General features: G+C 49.0%; 1 protein-coding gene and 1 long non-coding RNA gene across 2 annotated transcripts in view; one reads left to right on the top strand and one right to left on the bottom strand.

The window, feature by feature from the left end:
* LRRC1 (leucine rich repeat containing 1) overlaps positions 1–21716 on the bottom strand; it is a 159894-nt gene extending 138178 nt beyond the window's left edge. The window contains exon 1 of the mRNA XM_075554964.1: positions 21221–21716. Coding sequence (XP_075411079.1) covers positions 21221–21379 — 159 coding nt within the window. The 5' untranslated portion in view covers positions 21380–21716. The remainder of the gene's footprint in view (positions 1–21220) is intronic.
* Positions 21717–24753: 3037 nt separating this feature from the next.
* Positions 24754–26508, top strand: part of LOC142453548 (uncharacterized) — a 49739-nt gene continuing 47984 nt past the window's right edge. Inside the window, exon 1 of the long non-coding RNA XR_012785397.1 lies at positions 24754–24931. This is a non-coding gene — a long non-coding RNA (uncharacterized LOC142453548). The remainder of the gene's footprint in view (positions 24932–26508) is intronic.

Here is a 26508-nt window from a genome sequence, read left to right on the forward strand (position 1 = left end):
TCTGAGTAGATCTGACAGCCAGCCCACACAGCCAAGCCCTTGCTCCACAGAACCCACTCACAGTGTTGTTGCAGAAGTCAAGACTTGAAAATCAGGAAACTTCACCTCCGAATCCTGATGTCTGAGAGGAAAATAAACCTTCAAGTTAGACACCACCAGGCCCTGTTTACAACATCAGCTGGGTGGGGAGGGAGCAGCTGTCCTTCTGAGATGTGGCATGTGCTCTTTGGTTGGCTGAAGGCTGTCTCCACTGGGGCCTCTTCATCTTACACTCTGCCCACACGTCCCCAAAGGCACCCAATTCTGAGGCAGGACAGACTCGATGGCAGGGAGTGATGGAGCCTAGAAACGTGTGCCAGATTCCTATGGCCGTGATCTCCCCCCTTCATTTGCTTGTCGCCATCCAGGCCCCAGCCTCCCTCTGAAACTCTGGTCTCATTCAAAGCTGCCTCCTTTAACACCACTGTCCTGGATGTGACCACAACCTCGCCCATGACAACTCTCGCCGCTTCTGGATTCTCCCTGACTCCCAGTCCCTTGCCACAACTGAGACATGAAGAAAGACACGCACCACGAAGGTTGACTTCCCTTCAAGCCCAACCAAGGTCCCTAGACACCCCTGCCTGTTCCTTGCTCTCTAGCATCCCCACCCCAGAAGCACCTGGGGCTCTCTAGAATGCCACCTCGCTCACCTAGCAGACTTGCCCGTCTCCTCCTTACCTGAGAAAATCTTAAATGCATCCACTTCCTCCTTCAAATTCCCAACAGTTGCACTGAGTCACATCACCTGAAATCCCATTATTGTTTTAGCGCCGCCCCCCCCCCCCGCCCCCCGACTCTCCACTCCAAATCCAGTTACCAGCTCCTGTTTGCCTCCTAAACAGCCTCCTTGTGTCTAGTCCTGTGTCCCTGCTGCCATCAGACTCTGAAAATTCAAGTGTGCCAAGACACTCCTTAGCCTCAACCCCATTGATGGTGATCTTCCACCACCCACAGAGCAAAGACCAAATGCCTTAGTGCAGCATTTAAGGCTCCCCCTTCTCTGTCTGCTGCCTCATCTCTGACCCTCACTCCTTAAATCCATGCTTCGGGTACCACTTTGCTGCCCCGGGTCCCTCTGCGCTGGCCAGGCTGCCCTCCAGCTACAGGGGCCTTTGCTGCTTGCGTTCTGTTCCCATCACTTCCCTCTCACAGCCATGGCTGGGGCTCGGCCTCTCTTCTACCTGCCCATGGTAGTTACATAATCTCGTGTCAACTTATTAAGAGTGAAGGATCGGGGTTTAGACTGTCAATCAGATCACAGTCTGATAATGTCTCCTTGGGGGCGTGGTCTTCTCATGAGGATTAGGGGAATTTCTTTACTCTGGAGAGGTGGGTCTCTCAGTCTCTCTCTCTCTCTCTCTCTCTCTCTCTCTCTCTCTCTCTCTCTCTCTCTCTCTCTCTCTCTCTCTCTGCTTCATTTCCCTGTTGAGGAGCCTCACTCAGAGCTGTAGGAGCCAGGCTAAGATGTTTCCACCGGCATTAGATCCACACAACTTTCTACCCACTGGCCTGTGATCTTCCTGCATTTGGCATCATTGCATATGTTGTGTGAGTCTGAAGATGAATTTATAGACTAGTATCAGACATGTGGGCTAATATTGGACTTATGGACTTGATCTAGACTGGGCTGGGATGTTTTCTTAATATACAGTTACTCTTTGATATAAAACTCTGTCTTATACACATAGATCAGTGTCTCTAGAGCTGTTTCTCTCATCAACCCGGACTAACACAATGCCCCTATACTAACACACAGCACACGGCAGGCCCTCACTGTCACCACCTGAGTCTGAGTGCATGAAAAAGCCTCTGGGGTCCAACAGACCGGGGCTTAGCCTCACCTAAGTGGTCGTCTCCCACCTAGCTCTCATTATGCTGGTGCTCAGCCTCCATTTTCTCAGCTGTCAGAAATGGTTTGACAAGAACAAACGTGTTAGGTACTCTCTTGTGTGTCTGGAATATCATAGGAAGTCAGTGAAGAGCCGCTGTTGGTATGTCAACAGCCACCACCTGCCTCCGAGTGGAGGCTCTCCTGCTGCTAGGACTCCTGAGCAAGTTTCAGCAAAGTTTCCACCTTCAGACGGACAAATGGCGTAGTAGTTAACGGTTAGGCTACCAACCACAAGGCCCACAGTTCAAGACCACTGGATGCTACACGGGAGAAAGACGAGGCTTTCTACTCTTGTCGGGTTCCAGTCTCTGAAACCCCCAGAGGCAGCTCTTCCCTGTTCTATAGGGACACTAAGGGCAGAATAAACTTGATGCAGTGAGGAAGAAGAGGAGCAATCTGCTCCCCAAATACCTGGTGATCTACTATGAAAGTGGGCTGATAAAAGCAGCATGGGGTGGGGGTGGGGGTGATGAGGGCATAGGGGAGGAGGCTTCAAAGCAGCGTGAAAAACCCGAGCAGAATGTTTCCACTACCACCTGTAACAATCACCCCTCCTGCCCCACACAGCTCACAAAGGACTGACTCTTGCAGGGGATGATCACAAGCCGGAGACCAACTTGACAGCAGCAATGCTAGTCTGGCACACACACACACACACACACACACAAACACACACACACACACACACACACACAAAAGGGGGGAGAGAGTGGTGGTAACTGAGCCCTTTTATTCAATTCTTCCTATAAAATCAAAAGGCGATTACCCTGTGTGGGGGGGGGAGGGGGGGGCAGCCTGAGAGCCATTGGCCTCAGAAGCACTTCCTGCCTTTTGGCCACTTTTCTCCTCATTAACACCTTTGCTAATAGGCCAGAGGGAAAGGAAGCAGCCTTCTGTCAACATGACTAATGACATGTTATCTCCCCTTGCTACTGCTGACTGGGTGCCAGCAAGCCCTGCTGACTCAGCCCACGCTGGGCCTCCCTCCCGCTCAGGTGGACAGCAAACAAACGGAGCACGCCCAGCCTGCGGGCGTCGGCCGCTGCGGTCCGAGGCCCGCACAGGTTCCTAGTCCGATTCTGGGCCAGAACGAAACTAGAGCCACTGGCGCTGTGGACCCTGAGCTGCTCAAAGCACTGATAGGCTGGAGTCGATAAAATCCGAATGTGGGCCTCGCTGAGGGCTCAGGCGTGTAAACCGGAGTCCTTGGGTGGGGCAAGCAGTGGGTCTGGATCAAAAGGTGGAGTCCCATCCCCCTGAGGTGCCGGGTGATCTCTGTCCGACAAACCGGTCACTGGAAGCCCTGTGTAGCACGGTTCTACACCGGCACATGGGGCAGAATCATCGGCAACAGCTGGGACTTTATGTGTCTACACGACACAAGCGTTCAAAGCAATAGACACTTTCTGATTATTTCCTGTGACTAAGGTGCTGAATCCCCCAGTGCCCGGGGCAGAGACAAATAAAGTAAGTCCCCGAAGACAAACTGATTGGAAACAAACAGACACCCAGCCGAGTCCGCCCCTGATACACATCACAGAAGGGAACCCGAGAGGTGTTGGGGAAGGTACTTCCCAGTTTTCCTTTTCTCCACACGCACGGTGTGAATTAAATTCAGGGAATATGTCAAAATGTACCAACTTAAAAAAAACCCACTACCTCTAAACTGAAAATCACTCCTTCCAGAAATGTCTTTCCTGAGCCGAAGGTAAGGTCCCTGTGTATTTTGCAGAAGACCAAGGGTCAACTCCAGAGGGGTCACTGCCGGTGGAAGGGAGGAAGAAGGGTGATGGTACAACCTAGCAGTTTGCGTGCTACCTGTCTCTCTCTCTTCCGGACAGGCATGCCCACCTACTCAGTCCCACAGGGTGCTCTCCATCAGAACCAACTCCACAGCAGGTGGCTGCGAGTGAGGGGAGCGGGCACTGCCGGCTGCCCACCCCTCATCCATCCCCAGTCCCCTTATTTGTTACCTCTACCCAATACCACCCCACCCTCACTGCTATCTCACAACCCTCCTATCCCACACCCATGCCCAATGTCCTTACTGGTATTCCTTCCCTACCTGGAGAGGCAGGAAGGCAGGCTGGAAGGACAGACAAACAACCTCGGCATCCTTGGCCTCTCATGTGGCTCGGGCAGACCTGAGACTGTCTGCCCTTTCTGCCTGATGCTAACCTAGGAGCAGCGGCTGGAACCCAGGTTCCAGTCAATCAAAGAAAAGCCACGCCAGCGCCCGGCAGTGCCCATCAGCTGAGCCAAACCCACCACCTGCCTTCAGGCTGCCGGCACTAGGAAATCAATCACTCCATGCCTGCTTTTGCTGAAGGCATTTTGAGCAGAGTTTTGTTGTTGTTGTTGTTATTGACACTCAAGAGTATTCAGGGCGGACCCAGCTAATTAAAAAAAAAAAGGCCAAAGCCACGGATAGATTTCACACATGGGATTCACTCTGAATCAGAATTGATTGAACAGCAACTGATCACTTGTCACCAGGGAGCAGAAATCACAGGCATTTCTGCCTCGGCCTGCAGGCCTAAACCTGAACATTTAAATGCAACATTTTAAAGCTACAGACATGTTTTAAAATGACTATGTAAACCACATCACAAGTAATGACCTAAGGCTTATTTGTATGCACCTTGACACCAATTCTCTTTTCAACAGTAACATACTAACTGGGTTAGGGTAGGCTGGTTTATCCATTGGTAAGGGCAAAGTTGAAGAGTCATAGTCTGGCTCTTCTCCTGGTCTCTATAGAATGTCACTGAGTCACTAGTTAGGTGGTGGCCATGTATAATAGTTTTCCCCTCCCCACTTGCCATTTTAGAATAGAGTTTTGGAAAGTCAAACTATGTGAGGAATTGTAACATACTATTAGGTGGTGTCATGATTATGTATTGGGCTGTGATTCGCATGGTCAGCAGTTCATAGCCACCAGCTAGCTGCTCTGTGGGAGAAAAACTGGGCTTTCTGCTCTCTTAAACAGTTGTAGTCTCAGAAACCCATTGAGAGCATTACAACTCACCGTGACCCCACAGGACAGGGTAGGATGGCCCCTGGAACTCCATTTGGGAATAGAGACCCTCATCTTTCACCACAGAGCTGCTGGTGGTTTCCAACCGACCTTTCCATTAGCAAACCCCACCTGTAACCACGACGATGCCACCAGGGCTCCTTCAGTGCGTGTGTGGCGGGGGTGGGGGGTGGGAATGGGTTCAAATTGCTGATCATAGGTCGGCAGCCTGATGCCTGACCCACAGCCATCAGGGCTCTGACAAGCAGGGTCTAGTGTAAAATGCAAATTCTGTGTTAACTTCATCTTATTAGCATCAATGTCTAGCTTTATTTTGAATGTGTATAGTTCCAGAAAGTATGTAAGAATGTCTTTATAATACTGACCTTTCTGACCAAGGCTAATTACCACCCACATAAGCTAATCATGCTGTGGGAACAAGGCAAATAGGATCATGGTAGAGCAACTGCGCAGAATAGGGATAATGAGGCTCCAGCTACGTTAACCCGGCTGCTTGAGATTTTCTGTAAACCACCTTTTCTTCCGAAGGACAGAGAAACTGTGAGACTACAGCCAGAAGATACTTCCTGAAGGAAAATCTGTACCACTCATCTTGTCGGAAAGGTCGTGTTTGAATGGGCACCCTGATATTTGATGAGCAGATTCTAAAAATGATGTTTTGATTCAGTGCTTTTTATAAAGGGTGCAAAAATAACCCACTTCCCCGGGCCAATGCACCCCGTAGCGAATCAGCGTGGCTTTTGGTGCAAGCAACACCAGCTCCCTATCCTTGAGCTTGAAGTGGAAAGGCCAATGGCTAGCAGCACTGCTTTCCAAGCTGTATGGCATCAGTTCAATCCCAGCTCTGCCATTTACTAGCCTCTCTGTGGCCCAGTGCCTTCATCTGTAAAACAAGGCTGTTTAAGTACAACATGAGGCAATGACTGTTGTGCAGATTACAAGAGTTCACCATGCAAACAGTTTCAAATAGTTCAAAAGGTATACAGTCCAAAAACCGTTAGCTGTCTCCACCATCAGTATCAAGACCCAGGCTTCCTCTCCTCAGCTCTGCATGCCCCAACTGAGGTCCTATCAGCTCCTACACAGCGCAGGCTCCCTTTTGAAATCTTCCCCAACCCGGTAAGTGGCTCTCCCATTCCCCCCCCCCCATTAATAAAACCAAAATCTTACATATGCTACATCAGCATGTTTCAACTGCACCCTCCTGGTTCAGTGCATCCCAGACTCACTGCGACACCTCCCAGCCCAAGCCACCATCACTTCCTCACTGCCCTTTCACTTTGCTTGTTTCTTGGTATGCTTTCCAGTATTTGAAATCCAGAATAGGTAAATCTATTGAGACCGTAAGTGGATGAATGGCTTAGTGCGGGTATTTGAGGGGAGGCTGCGGGGAAATGGGGAGCTAACAAGTATAAGAAAGAAGAAAGTGATCTAGAATGGATTGTAGTGATGATCATACAACTCTTTTTAATATGACTGGGCTACTAAAGTGTGTGACATGCTTATCATATGTCCATAAAGCTACCTTTAGAAACTCCAAGCCCCTTACCAGGCTCCCTGAGTCCCTACAGGAGCCCTGCGCCCTCCCATCAAAACAAAAGCCCCCTCCTCTGAGAAGCCTTCCCTAACTTCGGTGCCAGCCAGTGTGAGAATGGTGTATCACACCACTCACAATCCTTAGTCATGCTCATCATCAAGTTTACTTCTAGAATAAGGTGTGACACGTGTAGCTAAAAATTGCTTAAATGTAATCTTTCTTGGATGATGTGAATACTAACAACAAAACTGCTTTGTAAAATCCTTGTACAATGAATCACATTATTAGCTACAATATTATTAATAACTGAGCAGAGGCCCTTTTCAATGTTTCCCCTTCCTTTTCCATAATTACTGCTTCATTCTCACAATATTGTAGCTAGAACACCAGCAATTGTGAGCAAAGCAAGGATGACAGCACTGAAAGCAACAGCTTGAGCTTTGGGCACATGCAGATGAGATCACATGATGTGAAGCAGTGTCTTGATTGGATAACAAGGACAGCTCTGCCGGAAGCACAGTAGAAGGCTCAAAAAGTAAGTCAGCATGCCATTTTAGGCTTCAAGGTATACATGTGAACTAGGCTCATGAAAACATGTTTTTGCTATAGCTAAGCACAGGGATAGTTTTACAAGAAATCACACCTTTCTGCTGAAACACTGCACAGCACCTTTACAGAGCAGTCATTGTGGTACACCCCCACTCCCACCCCCAATGACAGCATCACCAATTGCAGTCTGTACACACACGTACACACACCCCTCCCTACTGAACCCACTGTTCTCAGACTCAAATAGGAATCTCTGAAGACCTGGTGGTATAGTGGTTAAGCCCTTGGCTGCTGATTAAAAGGTTGGCAGTACAAGACCACCCAGCAGCTTCATGGAAGAAAGGCCTGGCGACTTGATGCTCAGAGATCACAACCGAGAAAGCCCTCGGGGCAGTTCTACTCAGTTGCACCGGGGTCATGATGAATCAGAAGCTGTTCAATGGCATCCGGCAACATTTTCCTCTTCCTTTGTGGTTTGTTATCACTGCCTGAAAGTCTTAGTCAAATGCCCTTTTACTGCCTCTCCCCTGGGCAGGATGGATGCGCTCTAAGGCAGCAGTTCTCAACCTGTGGGTCGTGACCCCTTGGGGGGTCTAACAGTTGCCTGATTCATAACAGTAGCAAAATGACAGTGATGAAGTAGCAACAAAAATCATTGTATGGTTGGGGGTCACCACCACAGGAAGAACTGTCTGAAAGGAAGGTTGAGAATCACTGCTCTAAGGGATTCTAAGATTCCCTCTAGCTAACAAAACCTAACTAGTGGTTACAACAATGGGCTCAAATATAACAGCAGAACAGCAACTGTGCAGACAGCTCAGGGCCAGGGCAATGTTTCACTCTGTTGCCCAGAGGGAGGTCCTGCGATTCAGAACCCACTTGACACGCATCACTAGGCTCCTAGCAACAGTAACAGTAACAACGGCAGCTAGAAGCAAGTAGTGAAAGGGGTCATCCTTACAAGAGGCAATTTGCCAGGCCTTTATTCTGTGGAGCCGTTAGGTGAAATGTCACTTTCACCAACTCGGTACTCCATCTTCAGCAGCTTAGAGCTGCTGGAACAGAAGTACCACAAGGGAGTGGTTTTAAAAAGTAGCTGGTGCTAGGCTAGCAAGAAAGACAGCTGGAAAGAGGAGGAAGAAAACGCAGAACAAAATTCAAAACCATGAAAAAGCCCACTTGGAATGGTCTGCCAAAGAGTGGTAGGACCCCTGGCACTGTGGTCCTTGGTCCCCCTTCTAACCTGGAACTGAATGGACACCCAGAGACCACCAAACAGTAGACAGACTTGCACTCTGCACGACGACATCCGTGCGGAGCATGCTCCTGGCATCTATCAACCATTGAAAATAAACAGGGCAGCATCTGTTTGAACAGCAATCCAGTAGCAGCCCCACAGTGAAGTTTCTAGAAATAAAGTCTCTTGAGTTCTTCAACCAATAGTTAAGTTTCAAACAGCCATTTCTGAATGGCATGAACTCACTTAAGAAGGGAACGCAAAGTCCCAGGCGAGGGGCCCAATACACCTCCACCTCCTGTGTACAGGCTGGTGAACTGCAAGTGGCACACAGAAGGAAGGGTGCTGAGGGGTAGCTGGTGTTGGGTGTGCCTGTGTGGGAGCATGAGGGCACTCAGGAGCATCGGCTGAACCTTTTCCCTGCTCTCCTCACACACTGACCCCGGCGGGGTGAACACGGAAGCCGTTTCTCCTTGTTAGCTAATCCCTGATGATAAGGTGTCAGCCTAGCCTTGTGGTGCCAGGAACCTCCTTGGGCAACTTCACGGAACACATGTACGATGGTGGCATTGCTCTCGTGAAGTTAGCATGGGGCCTCTCAAGTCACAAAATCGGCATCAGAAGCGGTCAGTTCTCAAAGGAATTTCGGGCACGGCTCACGGCAATCCTTCAACACTCCGAGACGGCAACAGGCTCTAGAGATGGCACGACCTGCCCAAGGTCCCACTGCGAGTGTTGGGGTAGAGCGAGGAAAGAAACCAAGACTGAGCTACTCCCGGGCCAGTACCGTCCTCACTCCCTCGTGGCACCATCTACGTGTGCAAGGACTGCAGAGAGCCCAGCTCCTGGCACAGTCGGCAAGCTCTCACTCAGGTACAGCTCTGGCCCAAACCCAATTCTAAATTCACTCCCCACCAGGGCTGACAGCATTAGCCCACCCCCAAGAATGCTGTTCAGAGATACTGTCAATGGCTGCTCCGTACCAGCTACTCTGTTAAGCAGCAGGACCTGGAAGGAGAGCCGGCTCCCTTTAAAGAGCACGCACTGGTGGGGGGCAGAAATGAGAGGGCGCAGGTGTCTCCAGAGACCACAGAGGAGGTGAGAGAAAGCTTCCCAAAGGAATACTATCTCCTGCACTGTCTCCCAAGGGATGAGGGGGAGTGCGCCAGGCAAAGGAGGAGGAAAGAGATACTTCAGAGCAGATGGAATGATCAAAACAAAGACTTAGGAGCACGAAACAGGATTCCCAGCCACTGGCAGCGGCCGTTTCCTCAAGATCGTTCTGATGGGAACATCGAGACAGATTTGAAGGAGGAAGAATGAAGGAGTTGGGAACTCCGTCACAGTCAACAACTGGAAAACCACCACCACCAAATGGGACTGTGTGCTTTCTATATGCGACACACTGATCTAAGCATGTGATACGTATTCACTTGATTAATTCGCCTACGATCCCATGAGATAGGAACTATCACTACCTTCTTTTGATAGATGAGCAAATTCTGGCAGAGAAGCAAATTCAGAAGAAGAAGTTATTTGTCAAAAGGGCCACAAGCTAGGGGGCCGCTTCCTAACCACTATGCACATGGTCTCTTCAAGTCAAGATGCTAAAATGAGCCTTCAAAAAAGGAGGGGAGTGGGACAAAGGGAGGGGTTATACCATCCAGGGGCAAAGGGAGGGGCTATACCATCCAGCCATCAAGTTCATGCCCAACCGTCAAGTCCTCCCACATTTTGCAAACAGTCCTGCCATCCTGATCACACACAGAGCCAGGCTGCTTGGCGGGGCAGCACAGAGGATCTGTACCCCATAACACAAGGCTGTGGCACCTCACTAAAGCTCCCTGTCTCAGAAGCTCTCTCTGCTCTTCCAAGCTGGTCTGGACTTATTTTGGTGAAAACCAGAGACTTGTGTCCCTGCCTGCCTCAGTCCCAGTGAGCCTCTTCCAAGGGCCAGCTACACATATGTTGTTAGTTACCATTAAGGGGGTTCTCCACTCTTGACAGCCCCCAAGGGGGCTCCACGGGGTTTGCAGGGCTGTGGCCTGTAGGAAGCCGACTCAGAGGCGGGTCAGGGTACAGCGCATACACACAAGGTCATGACTCACGGGCACTGACTGAGCATCTTCAGGAGAGGGGCACTGGATCATCCAAATCAGGGCCACACCGCCCCGCAGGACATCTCGCCAAGCTTGAAAGGCACTTCCCAGCCTTCACAACCACCCATCTGACTCCAGGGCCGCTCCATGGCCCTCCCTCCAGCAGACAGTCCCTCCTGCTTGTCTTGTCCAAAGGATACCCGTGTGCACTGTGTGACTACAGTCATCAGGGTGGACAGAATCCTCTCTGTTCAGCCACACGGTCCAGAAATCAATCCAGAACACACTATAATTAGGTATAACACCTCTTTCCACCCGCCACAGAGCAAACTCATTCCTTTGGGTCCTTGAAAACAAATATACCAAATGTCTTCCAAGCAAGTTAAGTTCTCTGGAATCCAGAAATTACAGCCTAGATAAGAAACTCTTCAAAATAATGATGGGGTGGGGGGTGAGGGGGGAAGAACTCTATCTTAGTTCTGCGAGTTCACAGTATTTTACACTCCACACAATCACATACGCATACTATTCGGACTTCTAAAACATCACATGCAACAGCAAATTACCACCTATGTCCACTAAGTAATACCCGAGAGAAAGGTAATGGACATCCTGAAGTTCCTGCTACGCATTTACCAAGGTCTGATCCACGATCTCACCACTTCTCATAACTCTTATGAGGCAGAGGCCCAGCATTTCACTCCCGTATTCTGGGCAGTCCTTGAGTAGGCTAATTTTCCAAAGCCTTCTGTGAGCAGAAGTGACAAGCCTACAACACTCCCTGGATCCTTACTCAAGGGAGATGTCACATGCTACAGCAGAATCCTGGCGGAGAATTTTGCTAAAAATGTCTACCCCACAATTTCTGATCCTCCTATGTGAGCATTACCTGTTCTCTATCCCTAAGCTTCCAATCCCACAGGCCAGACCCGCACTGTCCTTGGGGTTTCTGAGACTGTCAGTCCTTACAAACGCAGGCAGCCTCATCTTTCTCCTCCTGAACAGCTGCTGGGCTCAAACTGCTGGCCTTGCAGTTAGTAGCCCGATGTGTAACCCAGTCTTTGGTAAGTGGTCTTTTTAAAGCATTGGTTATCAATCTGTGTGTCAAGACCCCTTTGGGGTTGAATGACCCTTTCACAGGGGTTGCCTAAGACCACCGGAAAACACACACTTCCGATGGTCTTAGGAACGTAGACACCGCTCCTCTATCGTCAACAGGCGGGTCCGCCCACATGCAGATATGCCCACATACGAGCACCCGGTGTGAAGACTGTTATCCATGCTCCACCATGCTTCAAGACAAAATGTCATTTGTTTGTCATTAGAAATAAATATTGCATAATGTAGAATGACATATTGTTTGTGATTAATCGCTGTGCTTTAATGATGTTCTATTTGTAACCATAGAAATATATCCTACATATCAGATATTTACATGACAATTCATAACAGTAGCAAAATAACAGTTATGAAGTAGCAACAAAAATAATGTTATGGTTGGGGTCACCACCACATGAGGAACTGTATTACAGGGTGGCAGCACTAGGAAGGTTGAGAACCACTGTTTTAAAGAGATCCCAAGCACCTACTTCAGAAAGGGAGCCGACATTGCAAGTTCTAGAAGAGAGGATAATGTCCTGTGATGTGGGCAAATCAGTGGGGGGACTTTCCTCCCATTGGGAGTTCTTGGGGGGAGGGAGTGGAGACTGTGGAAGATGTAGGCTCATTTAGCCACTTGATCAGACTGACAATATGACTCAGTCAATGACAATGTCAAAGAAGAACTGTGCTCCAGAGGGGTTTGATGGCTGGTTGTCTGTTTATCTTTCAGTAGATTCCCAGGCATTTCCTTCTCAAGGAGGCTGAACCTCCAACCTTTCAGTGAGCTGCCCCGTATGTTCACCGCTTGCACCTGCCAGGGCTTCCAAAGTTAACTGTAGAAAAGCTCTATTAAGTTATTGTATTCACTTTTTCTCAAAAAACTTTAAACTTTTTTTAAAGACATGCCAGCAACCAGTATAACTCCCAAATTACTCTAGAATAAACTAAAACTCCACAGGTGTTAGTCTTCTTTAAAGTTCTCAGCAGACGATGATGACCCTGAGGTTCTTGGGGCAGCGCATACCACATGGTCACAGTGCTAAGAAACATGCAATCGTGGGCGGGGCTACCAGACCACACAGTAGGTGATGACATGCATTGGAACAAAACCAGAAATAAGCCTCTGCCTGTCCATCTCCCTCCCTTAAGACAAGTTCCCCAGTACAGACTTGCCGTATTTTCTAGAGCAATTTACAAGCTGGGCACTGGGACACCACAGAATCAAGGAAAATGCCCCATCAGAGGGGACGGTGGGTGGCTGACAATATTTACGAAATGCCCCAGATGGGTCAGCATGGTTTGGAAGGTGGTAAAGGAAAAACTGACTAACTCGTGGGCAGACTCACCCTGGAGTGAACATCTTTGACAGTGCCATATCTTCCTCCTCCTCCTCCTCCTCGTCGCTGAAGTCACGAGTTGTTTCTTCTGGCCTAGACTGCTAGAAGAAGCTCTGGTGGAGCAATGGTCAACCAGCCTTCATCCAAAGGTCAGAGGTTCAAGCCTACCAGAGGCGCATACTCTGATGGAGAAAAAGACCTGGAGGTCTGATCCCACAAAAGATCACAGCCCAGAAAAAAATACGGAGAAGCTGTGCCCAGCCATACACAGATAGGGCAACTCCCGGTTCCCCAATGAGTCAGAATCTACTCAATCGTGCACAATAGGCTGGTGCAAGTGGCCCCTGACTAGACTCCCAGATTCAGTTCTCTCAAAAGAAGACCTAGCTGTCTCGCACCTCGGCCGACAGAATGGAATTCATCTCCTTAGCAAAACCAACCAAGTCTCTCTGTGATCTGAGCCCAGACTGCTCTCTAGTCAGTCCCTCCCTCCCCCTCAAGCGGCCCCCATAGGAGTTTCAGCAGCACCCACAGGCTTTCCCTCCTGCCAGTTTGAATGGCACCACCTTCCCACAACGCCCACTTCTTGAGCTGTCCTGGCCTTCCCTTCCTAAGTGCCCATTAAACGCCCAGGTATGCACACACAGGGAGCTGCGCTCAAACATTCTCCCCAGAACTGACCTTAATGATGTGTGTTAAACATGCATACACCTCAGCCTCTGCAGCTGCAAAACCAGAAGTGTAATTGCTAAATGGATTATATATTCAGATTAAGCGAGATACTTTACGGAGGGCCCTTAATATTATGTCTGGAGTCTAATAAAATCTCACTAAGTGGTGGCTACTATAATTAATATGCAGAAGATACTCACTAACATGTTTCTGAAATCAAAGTGACTCTAATCTTTACTCACCCAAAGCAAATGACGCCTTCTCTAGTTTGTTATCTAGCCTGCAGAATGAGTAGGGAGGAGCGTGAAGCAGAGGAAAGGAGGGAGGCTACGGCCAATACAGATGAGCAATGAGAAAACAATTAAGAGTGAAACAATGTAATTATAACATTGTAACAGTAACAGAAGCGTTGATGAATGAGAACTGCCTCCTAGCGATTTGTGTGGACTGCAATTTACAAAGGGAAAATACTCTCTTGCCTTCTCTAACCCCAGCAGTGTGGACCAAAGTCTTTCTAACAGTATGCCTTAAATATGTACTGACGCAAACATGGGCATATGTCCTTGCTGGCCTTTAGCTCTCTTAAAATGATAAGGCAAAGCTATTTAGAACCCTGATACAAACCAGTAAAACTCACAAGAACTCAACATGAATTGAACGTGGCAGATAACGATGCCATTTTGCACACACAACCTCACTGCTGACAACACGAATGCAGAACGGACTGCATTCATGACCGGTTCATGGAAATCCAGGATGTGCACACCACTGTGGGCTGTGACCAACAATCGTGTTCTCAAATCAGACTGTCGTGAGATCTTTGTGCAACGGACACATCATTCCCATACCAAGTCTGCGTCTGTTCCTTCCCTAGGTGCAGGCGGCTCCTGAAGCAGCTCTCAAACATGGGCCTCCCTCCGTTGTAAGGTCATCCAGGTGCTAGATAATAAATGGGATTTTTTTCAGATTCATTATTGAAAAGACTATTTATTAAAAATTGTTTATAGTTAAAATAAAATAACAGGGAACATGTCCTCCAACTTCATTTTATGAAATGGTGTTCTTGAATAAAAGTGTCTTGCCACAGTGTCCAGACAGATCATAGATATATGTATGTAACTATGAGCTGGCACTTTATACCATGCTTTACAACTTCTTCAACATCTGGGAATCTAGGAGTCTAAGGCTTAGAGAGCAGACTCAAGTGACAGAGCGGTGTGCTGAACTCCCTTATCCCAACACCCCTTGTCTCCTCGAGACAAGCCCTTTCTTTACCCACGAGATGGATCCTGACAGAAAGGGAGAGAATGTGGAATACAATGTCAAATTTTTGAAGAATCCGGACTCACTGGACCCACGGGTGTAGGGCCCTGAGCTACTCCTGTTCAATTCTTGAATGGAAATAATTCCCTGAAGTCCCCTTTAAATAACAGTTTAAAGTCAAGGTCGCATCCTTCAGTATCACATGAGTTTTAAAAGTATCTACAAAGACCAAATGGTGGGGGGAAAGCACATTAATTGAGGATAAGCATGCACAGCTGATTTACTTTGATTGCTGTCAAAGAATTGTACACCTCTGAAACAATGAAATGGAGAAACTTATATGACGGATGTATTAACAACAAAAAGCAGCGACTGAGGCTACCATATACAACCACGATCCTCATCAGATCTGGTTGCTTGGTTTGGAGGTTTATGTGACACCAGCAAAATTAGACAGACAGTTATAGGGGGGATAGGCTTATTTAACAGGAACAGCTCAGAAAGGAGTATATAAGTATTAAGCATACACTAAATATATAATATATATATGTATATGTATTATCATTGGATTGTACAGGGAGTAATCACTCAACTGGGTATATGCTTCACATCAAAAACATCTTTTTTTTCTCTCTCTTTAAGACCAAATATTCCACTACCATCAAGTTGATTTCATTTTGCTTGGCTCCACAGTCAATGCTCATGGACGTAGCAGGCAACCAAGAAACCAAATGACATTATTCCACTGGGCAAATCTACTGCACAAGACTTCCCGTAGAGTGTTGAAGAGCAAGAATGGCGCTTTGGGGACTCAAGCGTGCCTGACCTATGCCGTGGTATTTTCAACTGCCTTATAAGCATGTGGCGGGTGGACAATGAATAAGGAAGACCACAGAAGAAGTGACGCATCTGCAGTGTGGTGGTGGAAACTGTGCACTGCTAGAAGAAAAGATAAATCTGTCTTGGAAGAAGTACAACCAGAGTGCTGCTTGGAAGTGAATATGGCCAGGCTTTTGTCTCACAGACATGGGACACAGTATTAAAAGAGACTAGCCCTGAAAAAAGACATCATCATGCACGGCAAAATGAAGGTTCACTGCAAACGAGGATGACTCTCAAATAAAATGGATTAACACTGCGGCTGCAACAATAAGTGGAAGCATTAACAATGATCATGAGACTGGTGCAGACTAGGAGGTGTATCATTCAGTTACACACAGGATTGCTACGAATCAGAACCAGTTCAACAGCACCTAACAACAAAAACAACAAGAATGAGTCAATTCCAATTCACCAAGGCTCTACAGGACAGAGTACAATGGTCCCTTTGCTTTTCTGAGGCTGTAAATCTTTACATGAGCAGCGAGTCTCATCTTCCTCCCTCAGCTCAGCTGGTACGGGTCGGAACTGCGGGCCTCGCAGTAATCAGCAGCCCCAAACGTTAACCCCACTCCAACCCCAGGGCTCCAAAGACCAAACCGACCACAGCTATTTTAAAGCACAGATAAGAAGGTGGTGAGTCAAGGAGTTTAAGTCAATGAGAGTGAAACAATTTGAACAGAAATAAGGAGAATGTTGCTACAATGTACCGAGTTTCACTGATCCTTCAGTCTAGATCATTCATTCTAGGAAACTGCTGAATGAGAGGCATGTGTGTGGCATACATTTTTACTAAAAAAATAAGGCTTTTTTTTTAACGGCAAAGCTGGTAACTGAAGAGCTTCTGCAGTAAGAATCCTGCAGTGGGTAACGTGAATCCAGCGCCAACCAGCCATGCAGCCACGAGAGACTGAAAAGATGGCATCTGGGGGGGGCGATAATGACAGAACTGGGGGACAAGATGGATGTAGAGGAGAAGGGAAGGACAAAAAGAAAGCCCATATGCATCTGAGAAAGGTAGAAAGGATGCCCCACCCACCCCCATCCCCCAGAAAGGAAGCAGTGAGGAAAGTTTGGGACAGAAGACCTACATCAAAACATAGTAGGGTTCAGACAAAACTGGCCTATTCCAAGTGGGGATTATGTCCTCTTAATGGGCAGGACCCAGGTGGTGAGGCTGAACTTGAAGACATCGGCATGGCCATGGCAGGGATGATTACAATCCATAAAAAGTATTTCCAACCTAAAGTAGTCAAAGAAGCCCAGTCCATAAAAGACAGAGAGAACCAAGCCTGGTGCGAAAGCGCACAAGATATTGTGTCGAGCTAGTTAAGGCAAGCTAAGAAACAGCCTACCCAGGATGGACACATGTGGGAATTCATTTATGCAATAAGCAAGTAAGAGCCCACTACGTACCAGAGTGGGAGCTTTGATGGCAGGATGGGTTAGGCATGGGGCTGCTCGCTGCTAGGTCAGTGGTTCAATCCCACCAGCCACTCCACAGAAGAAAGATGAGGGGCTGTCTGCTCCTGTAAATATTTACAGTCTTGGAAACCCTACAGAGTCACTATCAGAACTGACTCATGGGCAGTGGGTTGGGTCGGGTTTGGGGTGTAGCAGACAGCTCTAGCTTGAGCTGCGAACAAAAGCATTCCGGCCTTCTTGCGGCTGATATTCCAGTAGGCGAGGTGGGCAAAGAAAAAGATAGCAAATGTGGAATTTGAGGTTAGATGGTGACTAGAGGGGTGGGGAGCAGGAAACAAGAGTAGAATCAACAGAATTGGCAGGTATTTGAGATAATATCATCTGGCAATCAACAAATGATCGACTTAATTCTAATGAACAGGAGGTGACGAGATGAAAATCGGTGCTTTAAGTGATGAATGCTTGAGCGCATTCATGCAGATATTTGCTGGCTACCGGCCTGGATGCTGTGCTGACGTTACAGACAAAGGAGTAAACCACGTGTATCTGATGTACATAAAACCCAAGAGAGCTGGCACTCAAAGGGACTGCCTTGTTTTTCCAGGTCTCTCAAGTTTTCTGCTTTTTCGATCCCTCTCTACTATGAAAACTATATGAATTGTCCTTCTCCGGTCAATGTTCACTCTATCTGTGGCCCAGTTTTCACAGGGTTTACCAGTTCACTCTGAGGGGAAATGAATAGCCTCAGAGAAAATGAGGAGCTAGGAGAGAAATCAAAGGCGCCGTGAGGGATGACGGAACCAACTCACTACATGGGCCAGCATTCGTTTAAAGGTCCTTCCAACTGTAAGAGTCTCTTATTTCACTAGAAAAGCCAGGTGTCAGAGCAGCGATAGGCTTCAGGGAGAGAGAGGAGGAAGATTTCTGCAGGACTCTGGATTTGTGTAACAATGTATTGAACAAGATCTACTGGGTACCAGACTTTGCTCATGGAAGTGAGCAAAAGTCTAAAGGAAGATCATCTTGGTTAATATAGATCCCAAAGGGATCAGCTATGTAAGTGGGGATGGGTGTGGGGGGGAGGTTGTCATCAATGGGACAGCTCAGCGAGATGATGGTGCAACGGGGGCCAAGCTCAACAGCAGAGTTCTGAAGCTTTCTCGGCAGAACAGGAGCAAACAGAAGTTGTCACCAGGTTGGATCACAGGGGTGCACTGGGGGTGCAGGTGCAGCAAAGGGCAGCTGGAGAATAAGGCAAGCAGGCATCAGATTCACAGACGATGAGAAGTGTGGTACCTGGGATGCCTTTCCACCCCACACTCACCACATCCAGAATAAGGTCACGTCTCCCCCACAAAGCTGAGTGGCTAGTGGGAATCATTACCTTCTGTAATCCCTAAATTCCCAGCAACTAACAAATAAGGAAAGCTCAGTAAATGTGGGGCTGGCTCAAGCCAAGTTTTAATGAGAGGAGTAACATAAGAGAGGCTAAATAATTGAAGGTTTGATGAGTGTGAAAAACAAAAAATGGACCAGATTCCTGCTGGGTGCCCAAAGCTAGTGTGTCTAACTCTAAATGCCTGGATGCAGGCCCTCCTCCATCTGTGAAAAGGAAGGGCGCTGGAGCAAATCGAAGGTTACAGACTTTGTGGTGTACAAGAGGTGCTGTTCAGTATCCTGGGGCCTGGAGGGCATCTGTTTGCTCTTTGGAGTAGGGGATGCAGGCCGGCACTTCAGTTGTGACTCCAAACAATGACAAAGGACACTTGAGGCTGGCTTGGCTGCCACAATAAAAAATGACCTGCTGGTGAAGTGGGGGTTGAAGAGCTGGGTTGGGAAACAGGGGCAGTGGTGAGCGGAGCTGATGGGCTCTATTGATCTCAAAGGTGAAACAACAGAGAACCCATGGAGGGAATTTACCGCGACTCAAAGAACTTTTGTGCTTTCAGAGTGGCAGCTGACATGTACAATCCAGCACCCATGCACACAATAAATCAGGGGGCCAGATGGTGAATGGCTTAAAAACCATAGGACTAATTGAAGAATTGTTAGAACAATCATGAACCATACACAAGACCACATCTGGTCTTTGCAGGAGGGGGTGGAATGGTCTATTTATCATATTTACCTAGTGTGATCATACTATGGAGACCCCTGGTGGTATAATGGTAACGTGTTGGGCTGCTAACTCCAATGTTAGCAGTTCAAACCCCCAAGCTGCTCCATGGGAGAAAGATGGGGCTTTCTACCACCGAAGAGTGAGTCCCAGAAACTCACAGGGACAGTTCTACCCTGTCTCACTGCCTCGACTCAATAGCAGTATATCAGTTTTGAGAACGAGATCACACTGTATTTTGGGCTTCTGAGAAGCTTCTATTTAGTACTGGTAGAAATACCTAGCTCTGTGACAAAGCCATAATTTGCCATACCAACTGCATTCCCCAAGATTACAGGAAAGCCCACAAACTACAGAAGCCAGTGAAAAGCCAACCTCATCGACGGTAATCGTCCAGCCCTGTTAAAGAAAACAAACAAAAACACCACCAAGAGCCTGGAACACTTCGAGTCAACTAACTTTTCGTTGCGTTAAATTGCACGTGCTATACTTCTGGTAACAGCAATGCCTACAGATTACAGAGCCAAGTCAACTTTAACGAACTAAAGGGCACAGCCAAGTGTTTGAAAATGCCTGCAAAATAACACATGCCTGAGCGAACTGCCTGGCAAAGGGTCCTACGAAGAAAGCTCTGCAAAGATCCTGGTCAGGATAATCTTCACAATTACGGACGGCAAGGCAACCAATCAATGCCAAGCCAATCAAGTAAAAGATATTCAAGAAGAGGAATCCCACCTGAGATACCGGGGCAGGGACACACACATGCACACACACAGTTCTGAGCTCCATAACAACCTGTCAGCGCTAAACACCCTATCAGGCCATGAGGACAAGCCAGGACACGGGACTAAGCTGTGTTGCTGTGACCATGACTTGACCCGATGTTAACTCGTGTCCAAGCGAGGTATCTGCGATTCCGCTCCCAGGCCTTGGGGGCCCTCTCCCAGACTCCTGCAATCTCTGGACTCCCGAAGTCTCCCTACTTCCTGCTCACCTTGGAGATTAGTACTGCACACTGACTTCCTCTTTGAGGGTTACTTGAACTAAGTACCCAAGACAAGCTTAGAGGTTAAAAGTTCGCAGTTCCCGGCCACCCTGCCACCCTGGACCCTCCATTAGAGCACCATCAGCATGTGCCCCCTGGCAGGTCTGGCCACTGCAGAGTGATTAATTTACGTAAACAGGTCTGGAGAGGTAACGCACCACTGCAAGGAGAGTGCTGTTCCGGCAGAATAGGCCCCCAGGCTCACACGCCTGGCAGACTTTGCTGACGTTCACCGCGGCCCTCTCCACGCAACAGGTCCACGCAGGCAGGGCCTGGGTGCCGGGCATCTGGACACCAGTCAACAGCTGCCCCGGGCCAGACCTCCTCCATCGCGCCCCGCACCCCACTCCTGCCCCCCACCCCTGCCCCCCACCCCCGCGCCGCCAAGGGGTGCCTGCCTATCCCCAGCTCGGCCAAACACCGTCCCGCGGCGATAAGGCCCAGAGAAAATTCCTTGGAAGATGCCAAGATAGTGCTGTTCGCTGAGCGCTGCCCACTTCCTGGGGGGCCGGCATGGACAAAGGCGAGCCGCGTCCCGGGCAGTGGTCGAGGATCGGCGGAGAAGGGGAACAGCCCAGGAGAGTGGGGTTCCCAGCTTGGGTCCTCCAGCTGGTGGGGCCAGCGGCGCCATCTGGCTCACTCAGTCTGGCACAATCGGCCAGGTGTCCGGAGGAAGTACCTTGACGTGTACCTCCACTAAGTACCCGTCCAGAAGGTTTCTCCAAACACACCGGCTCTCTTCCCACTTGGAAAGCACCAAGTCGCGTTGTACAAAAATTAGAGAAAGTTTTCCAGCGGGAAGGGGCCAGGCTGAGAGTGGAAAGGCAGAAGCAGGTGAATGCAGGAGGGGGGTGGTTCCGGTGGGTCGGGCCTGGGTCCCCGGCAGGAAGCTGGGTGGAGAGGCGTTAGAGAAGGGGAGAGGCAGGGGGCTCGGGCGGCCGCGTTTGGCCGCGCCCCACGGGCGGCGCGCAGGTAAGGCCGGACACTCACCTCCGGCAGCTCACGGAGCTGGTTGGCGTCCAGGAGCAGCTCCTCCAGGCTGCGGGCGTAGCGGTAGATCTCCTCCGGGACGTAGAGCAGCGAGCAGTGGCGCTTGTCGATGCTCTCCACATGACGGTTGCACCGCCACAGGGGGATGCAGTGGAACATCGCCGCCCCGCAGCCGCAGGAGCCCGGGCCCGAGCCGCGGAGACGCCGAGCTCCGAGCCCGCTCCGCCCGACGGCTCCGCTCCGCCCGCTGCCCGCTCCGCGCTCGTTGGCTCCCCGCTCGCTCGTTGCTCGCGCCGGGCTTCGCGGCCCGAAACTCTCCCAGGAACCACGGGCGGGAGTCCCAGCTAAGTCCCGGCGCCCTCCGCGCCGGCCGGCCCGTCCCCTTCCAGCCTACAGGGCCGTCGCCGACGCCGCAGCTGCTGGCGGTGCTGGTGCTGGTGCTGGTGCTGCTGCTGCTGCTGCCGCTGCCTCTCCGGCTCCTGCTGCGGCCGCCGCCACCGCGCGGAGCTTCCTACTCGCCGCCGGCGCGCGCACGGAGCATGCGCGGCCGTGGGCGCGCGCCGAGGGCGGTTCCCGGCGTGGGGGGCGAGGGGGCGGGGATGCTCCGCTCCGGGTTTTCCCGACGACCTGGATCAAGAGAGGGTCCGGAAAGTGGCGCGCCGGGGGCTCGCGGCCCCAGCACGCTCGCTGCGACCCGCGAACCCCTCGGCGTCAGGGAGAAAACCAAGATGGAGAAGCCAGGGGCGACGCGGCAGAGATGAAGCGGGGGAGAAGGGACCGTCTCCGGGGCTCCGCACAACTTTTGAGTTTGAGCTTTACGCCGTCTTACTGTTCCCACCCTCCCCCCCTTTTTCCCCTCATTCTCCCCCTACCCCAAACTGCTTTCTCTTCCGGGGTCAGGTAGGACCGCCCCCCCATGCCACCCCCCATACCTCGCACGCACCCAGGGCACCGGGTGTTGAGGGAGTCCGCGAGCACTGGCCCCGCTGCCCACTTTGCACGCTCGCTGCCCACCTCAGCCCCGGGAGAGTGTGCGGGGGACCCTGTCCCCGCAGGGGACCCCGACCATGCGCTCTGGGCAGAGACACCAACTGCGGCTTGGGGAACTTGGGACCCGCCTTCGGTCACCACGGTTTATATTCTTAGTAATGAGTAAGCGGTGCCCCTCTCCGCACCGCCAAAAGGAGTCTCACGGTCTGCCAGAGTCTCTTGGATGTGAGCGCATCCGGGAACGAGCCAAGTGCAGCCAGACCCGAGCGGACAAAGGTGAGCTGAACCATGTCCCAGGCTCCCAGACGGGGGCCCGGCCACCTAACGTGCGCTGGGGCACTGGCAAGGGAGGAGGGGCGGGCCTTGAAGGAAGTCTGGGAAGTGGCTGGGTGAGTACCCTGCTTCTCCCTTGACCTACTGCGCCAACACAGGTCCGACCAAGGGTAGATTGCAGGCCAAGGCGGAAACGCCAGGGGCTCGCTATTGGGAAATAACCAGCATAGTCCCTCGCCATCCTCACCATCACCTCCAATACCAGACTGTTCCCACTGAACCGTGCCCGAGCCCAGAATTGTCCCTCTTCTCACCCAAGTGTTGGTACCACACTCCTGTCTCCGAATAAAGAAGTGCACTGAACAAAGATTGGCCCAGCTCAGTGCCAATCATATCACAGGATTGTTCTCTCCTCGGACTCCATCTCAAAACGCCCCGTCAACTTGACTCAAACTCCTGGCCCCACCTGTGGCATCAGCCAGAACACCCTGACTCCCCGACCCGAATCCCTCCCTTGAGCTGCCATCGCTAAAATCTGGAGTCACGGAGTCCGCAATTCCGCCAAAGATGGAAAGCTGAGCATGCTCAGTGATCAACACAAATTTTGGTCTGAAACTTGATTTTGCGTCCCGTCTGCCAGCCCAGCGCAGCAGAGCCGGGCTCATAGGGGAAGAGAAGACTGCCCGTGGGTTAGAACCTAACGTGGCCTCTTCTGCCGACTCAGTTTCAACTGCAGTGGACAGATGGGTTCCACTGGGGAGGGGCGAGCAGAGTGGGGAAGGAGATAGTTCAGCTCTGCGGAGGAGAGACTTTCTCTGTCCCTGAAAGGGGCCCTTTGCTTTTCAAGCCTTGCCTGGTGGCTTCAAAGCATTCCAGTCAGTATCTAAATTCCTATTGTTGCACCCTCGGTCCTTTGTCCTGCTTTAATTCCTACAGTCTCCAGAAAGGCTACCTGGGCCTTCAGTCTTCCCTTTGCTGCCTTCATCTTGCATTCCATTAACACATCTACAGCCCATTTTGTGCCGCCCTTCATGGAAAAGCATGGGTGTCTGGTGTAACTCACTGTCATTGAAAACTTTCCAACTGCTTTTCAGAAAGAAAGCATGCCCGACTCCCTGCACTTAGTCTTGTTAATTTGCAGAGATTATCTACTATATTATTTAAATAAAATTTTAAAAACATGACCTTCACGGAGTTGAATCTGACTCATAATGACCCAATCTGACAGAGTAGAAGGGCTGCCTAGCCTTTCAGAGGCTGTAAATATTTCCCAGAGCAGATTTTCTCTTTCTCCCAGAGTGGCTTGTGGGTTTGAACCACCAACCTTTTAGCATAATTCACTATGCCACCAAGACTGTTTTAATAATAAAATGTGTTTTGAAGATGTGGCTACACCTTTATAACCTCTGGTTTTGATAAGCCCTTGATGGATGCCGCTCTATGATGCTTACGCCAGATTATGATTGTTTTTGTATGGTCTTAATGCCAATTTAAAGCCCTGATGACATCGTAGATTAAACATTGGGCTGCAGTGTGAACCCAGCAGCTGCTCTGCAGAAGAAAGATGAGGCTTTCTGCTCCTACATCAATGTACAGCCTTGGACGCCCAAAGGGGCAGCCTCTGTGGGTGGAAATAACTCTCTGGAAGTAGAAACACCAAATGACTTCTTGGATAGTGGAGACTTTCTTCCTTGCTTTGCAGATCTCAGCAAGCAGCACAGTGCCACATGTACACTGAATGTTCAGTACATTTGTGTTGCATTGGCTTTATTGTCAACCAGTGACAGAATTCTTGACTGTCCTGGTTTCCAAAGAATAGATGGACATAGAGATCCCTATATTGAGTTAAACTAGCCAATCACCAGAGGACAGATATTACATAACACCACTGTTATAAGTAGAAAATGTATATATAATACAAGATGAAGATATATAGACACATGTACATAAGTATGCATATATATGTGTATATATACATATATAGATATAGATAAAACCAAAAGGAACAGATTTTGGAGTTTGTCAAAGGGGATAGGGCTAGAGAGAAATGATTAAGTAATGGGCTAGACAGGTGGTAGATATTGTGGTAGTTAACACAATTTCATGTCAACTTGATAAGGAATAAAGGGGTGGAGTCTAGCCTGTCAATCAGTTATAGCCTGATGATGCCTCCTGTGGACATGGTCTTCTCATGAGAATTCTGGGAACCTCCTCTCTTGATTCTACCATCAAAAGAGGTTCTCTCTCTCTCTCTCTCTCTCTCTCTCTCTCTCTCTCTCTCTCTCTCTCTCTCTCTCTCTCTCCTTTACATTCCTGTTCACAGGCCACATGAAGCCATGCTGATGGCAGCCCAGAGCCCTGGAGATGCATCCATTGCCATTGGATCCACAGGACTTGCCACCCACAAGCCTGTGATCTTCCTGCATTCAGCTTCATTGCATGTGCCGGGTGAGTTTGACGAGGAATTTATGGACTTGATCTGAACTGGGCTGGGATGTTTTATTGATGCATAATTACTTCTTGATATAAAGTTATCTCATAAAAATCAATTAGCTCTTTATCTTTCTGAAGAATTTTTTTTCTTCCTGAAGAATTTTAGAGTTTCCCTGTATATATACTCTCTAATTTATTTTCCCATATTACAAATGAACTTGACAATGTAAAGATCATTTAGAAGACTATCTAAATCTATTTCTTTTTGGAGAAGTGTAATTCTTATATTTATTTTTACCGTGAACCATTTTTAACCACCTGTGGGGCTAGAAAGATCTAGTTTTGAACTCTGAATCTGCCACCTAACAACTTTTAATATTGGAGAGATCAGTTTATTTCCATAAGCCCTGGTTTTATCATCTTTAGGGACAATGACCCATGGGCTGTGACAGGATTACATGAAATCCTGTAGGTGAAGTGCTTTGTAGAATGTTAATCATATATCTGTTCAATTAACTCAGTTCACTCTCTGCCACCTGGTTAACATAAATGACTAATAAACTATGGCAGAGTGATTGTATGTCACTTCCATTGTTTGGTCAAAAAAACACATTTTTAAAACTGTTTTTGTGGTTCTCAAATCACTTGCTTTTGAGGAAGCCAACAGCAGTGTTGATCCTCCAGCCCCATCCCAGCCTTCAGAGGACTGCAGCACCATCGCGCAGCTTGACTGCAAACTCACGGCTACTGACCCACAAGCATTCAGCTCAACTGCTCCAAGGATCTGCAAAATCATTCAGCTGCTAGGAATTGGGGACAAATCATACAAGAGATAACTAAATTTTAAAAGTACATACTAAGTATCAGACATTGTGCTAGATCACAAAGATCCAAAAAGAACCAGAATACATATTTCCCTTATAAAGCTCAACCTCTCTAATGTTAAGAGAATGATAAATGTTCGATTAATGGCTTGTTGTTTTATGTTTGGAACATGATAACATTTTTTTAAGTAAAAATCTAGATTAGTAGCTAGTAAGATCAGATAAAAATGGGCATTCACAGGTATCAAAGACCAAAAAAAATTATAGCATTGTTAATGAGGGGAGTGCCAAGTGGGGACCCAAAACCATCTGTGAGAGATTGGGCATCCCATTGCAGAAGGGCCACAGGTTGGAGATGAGCCAGTCAGGGTGCAGTGTAGCAATGATGAAACATACAATTTTCCTCTAATTCTTGAATGCTTCCTCTCTGCCCCCACTATCATGATCCCAATTCTACCTTACAAATCCGGCTGGACCAGAGGATGTGCACTGGTACAGATAGGAACTGGAAACACAGGGAATCCAGGACAGATGATCCCCTCAAGGACCAGTGGTGAGAGTGGCGATACCGGGAGAGTGGAGGGAAGGTAAGAGAGAAAGGAGGAGCAGATTACAAGGATCTACATATAACCTCCTAACTGGGGGACAGACAGCAGAAAAGTGGGTGAAGAGCAACATCGGATGGTATAAGATATGACAAAATAATAATAATTTATAAATTATCAAGGGTTCATGGGGGAGAAAGGGGAAAAATGAGGAGCTGATACC

Source organism: Tenrec ecaudatus, chromosome 7 (genome assembly GCF_050624435.1).
Source record: "Tenrec ecaudatus isolate mTenEca1 chromosome 7, mTenEca1.hap1, whole genome shotgun sequence".
NCBI lineage: Eukaryota > Metazoa > Chordata > Mammalia > Afrosoricida > Tenrecidae > Tenrec > Tenrec ecaudatus.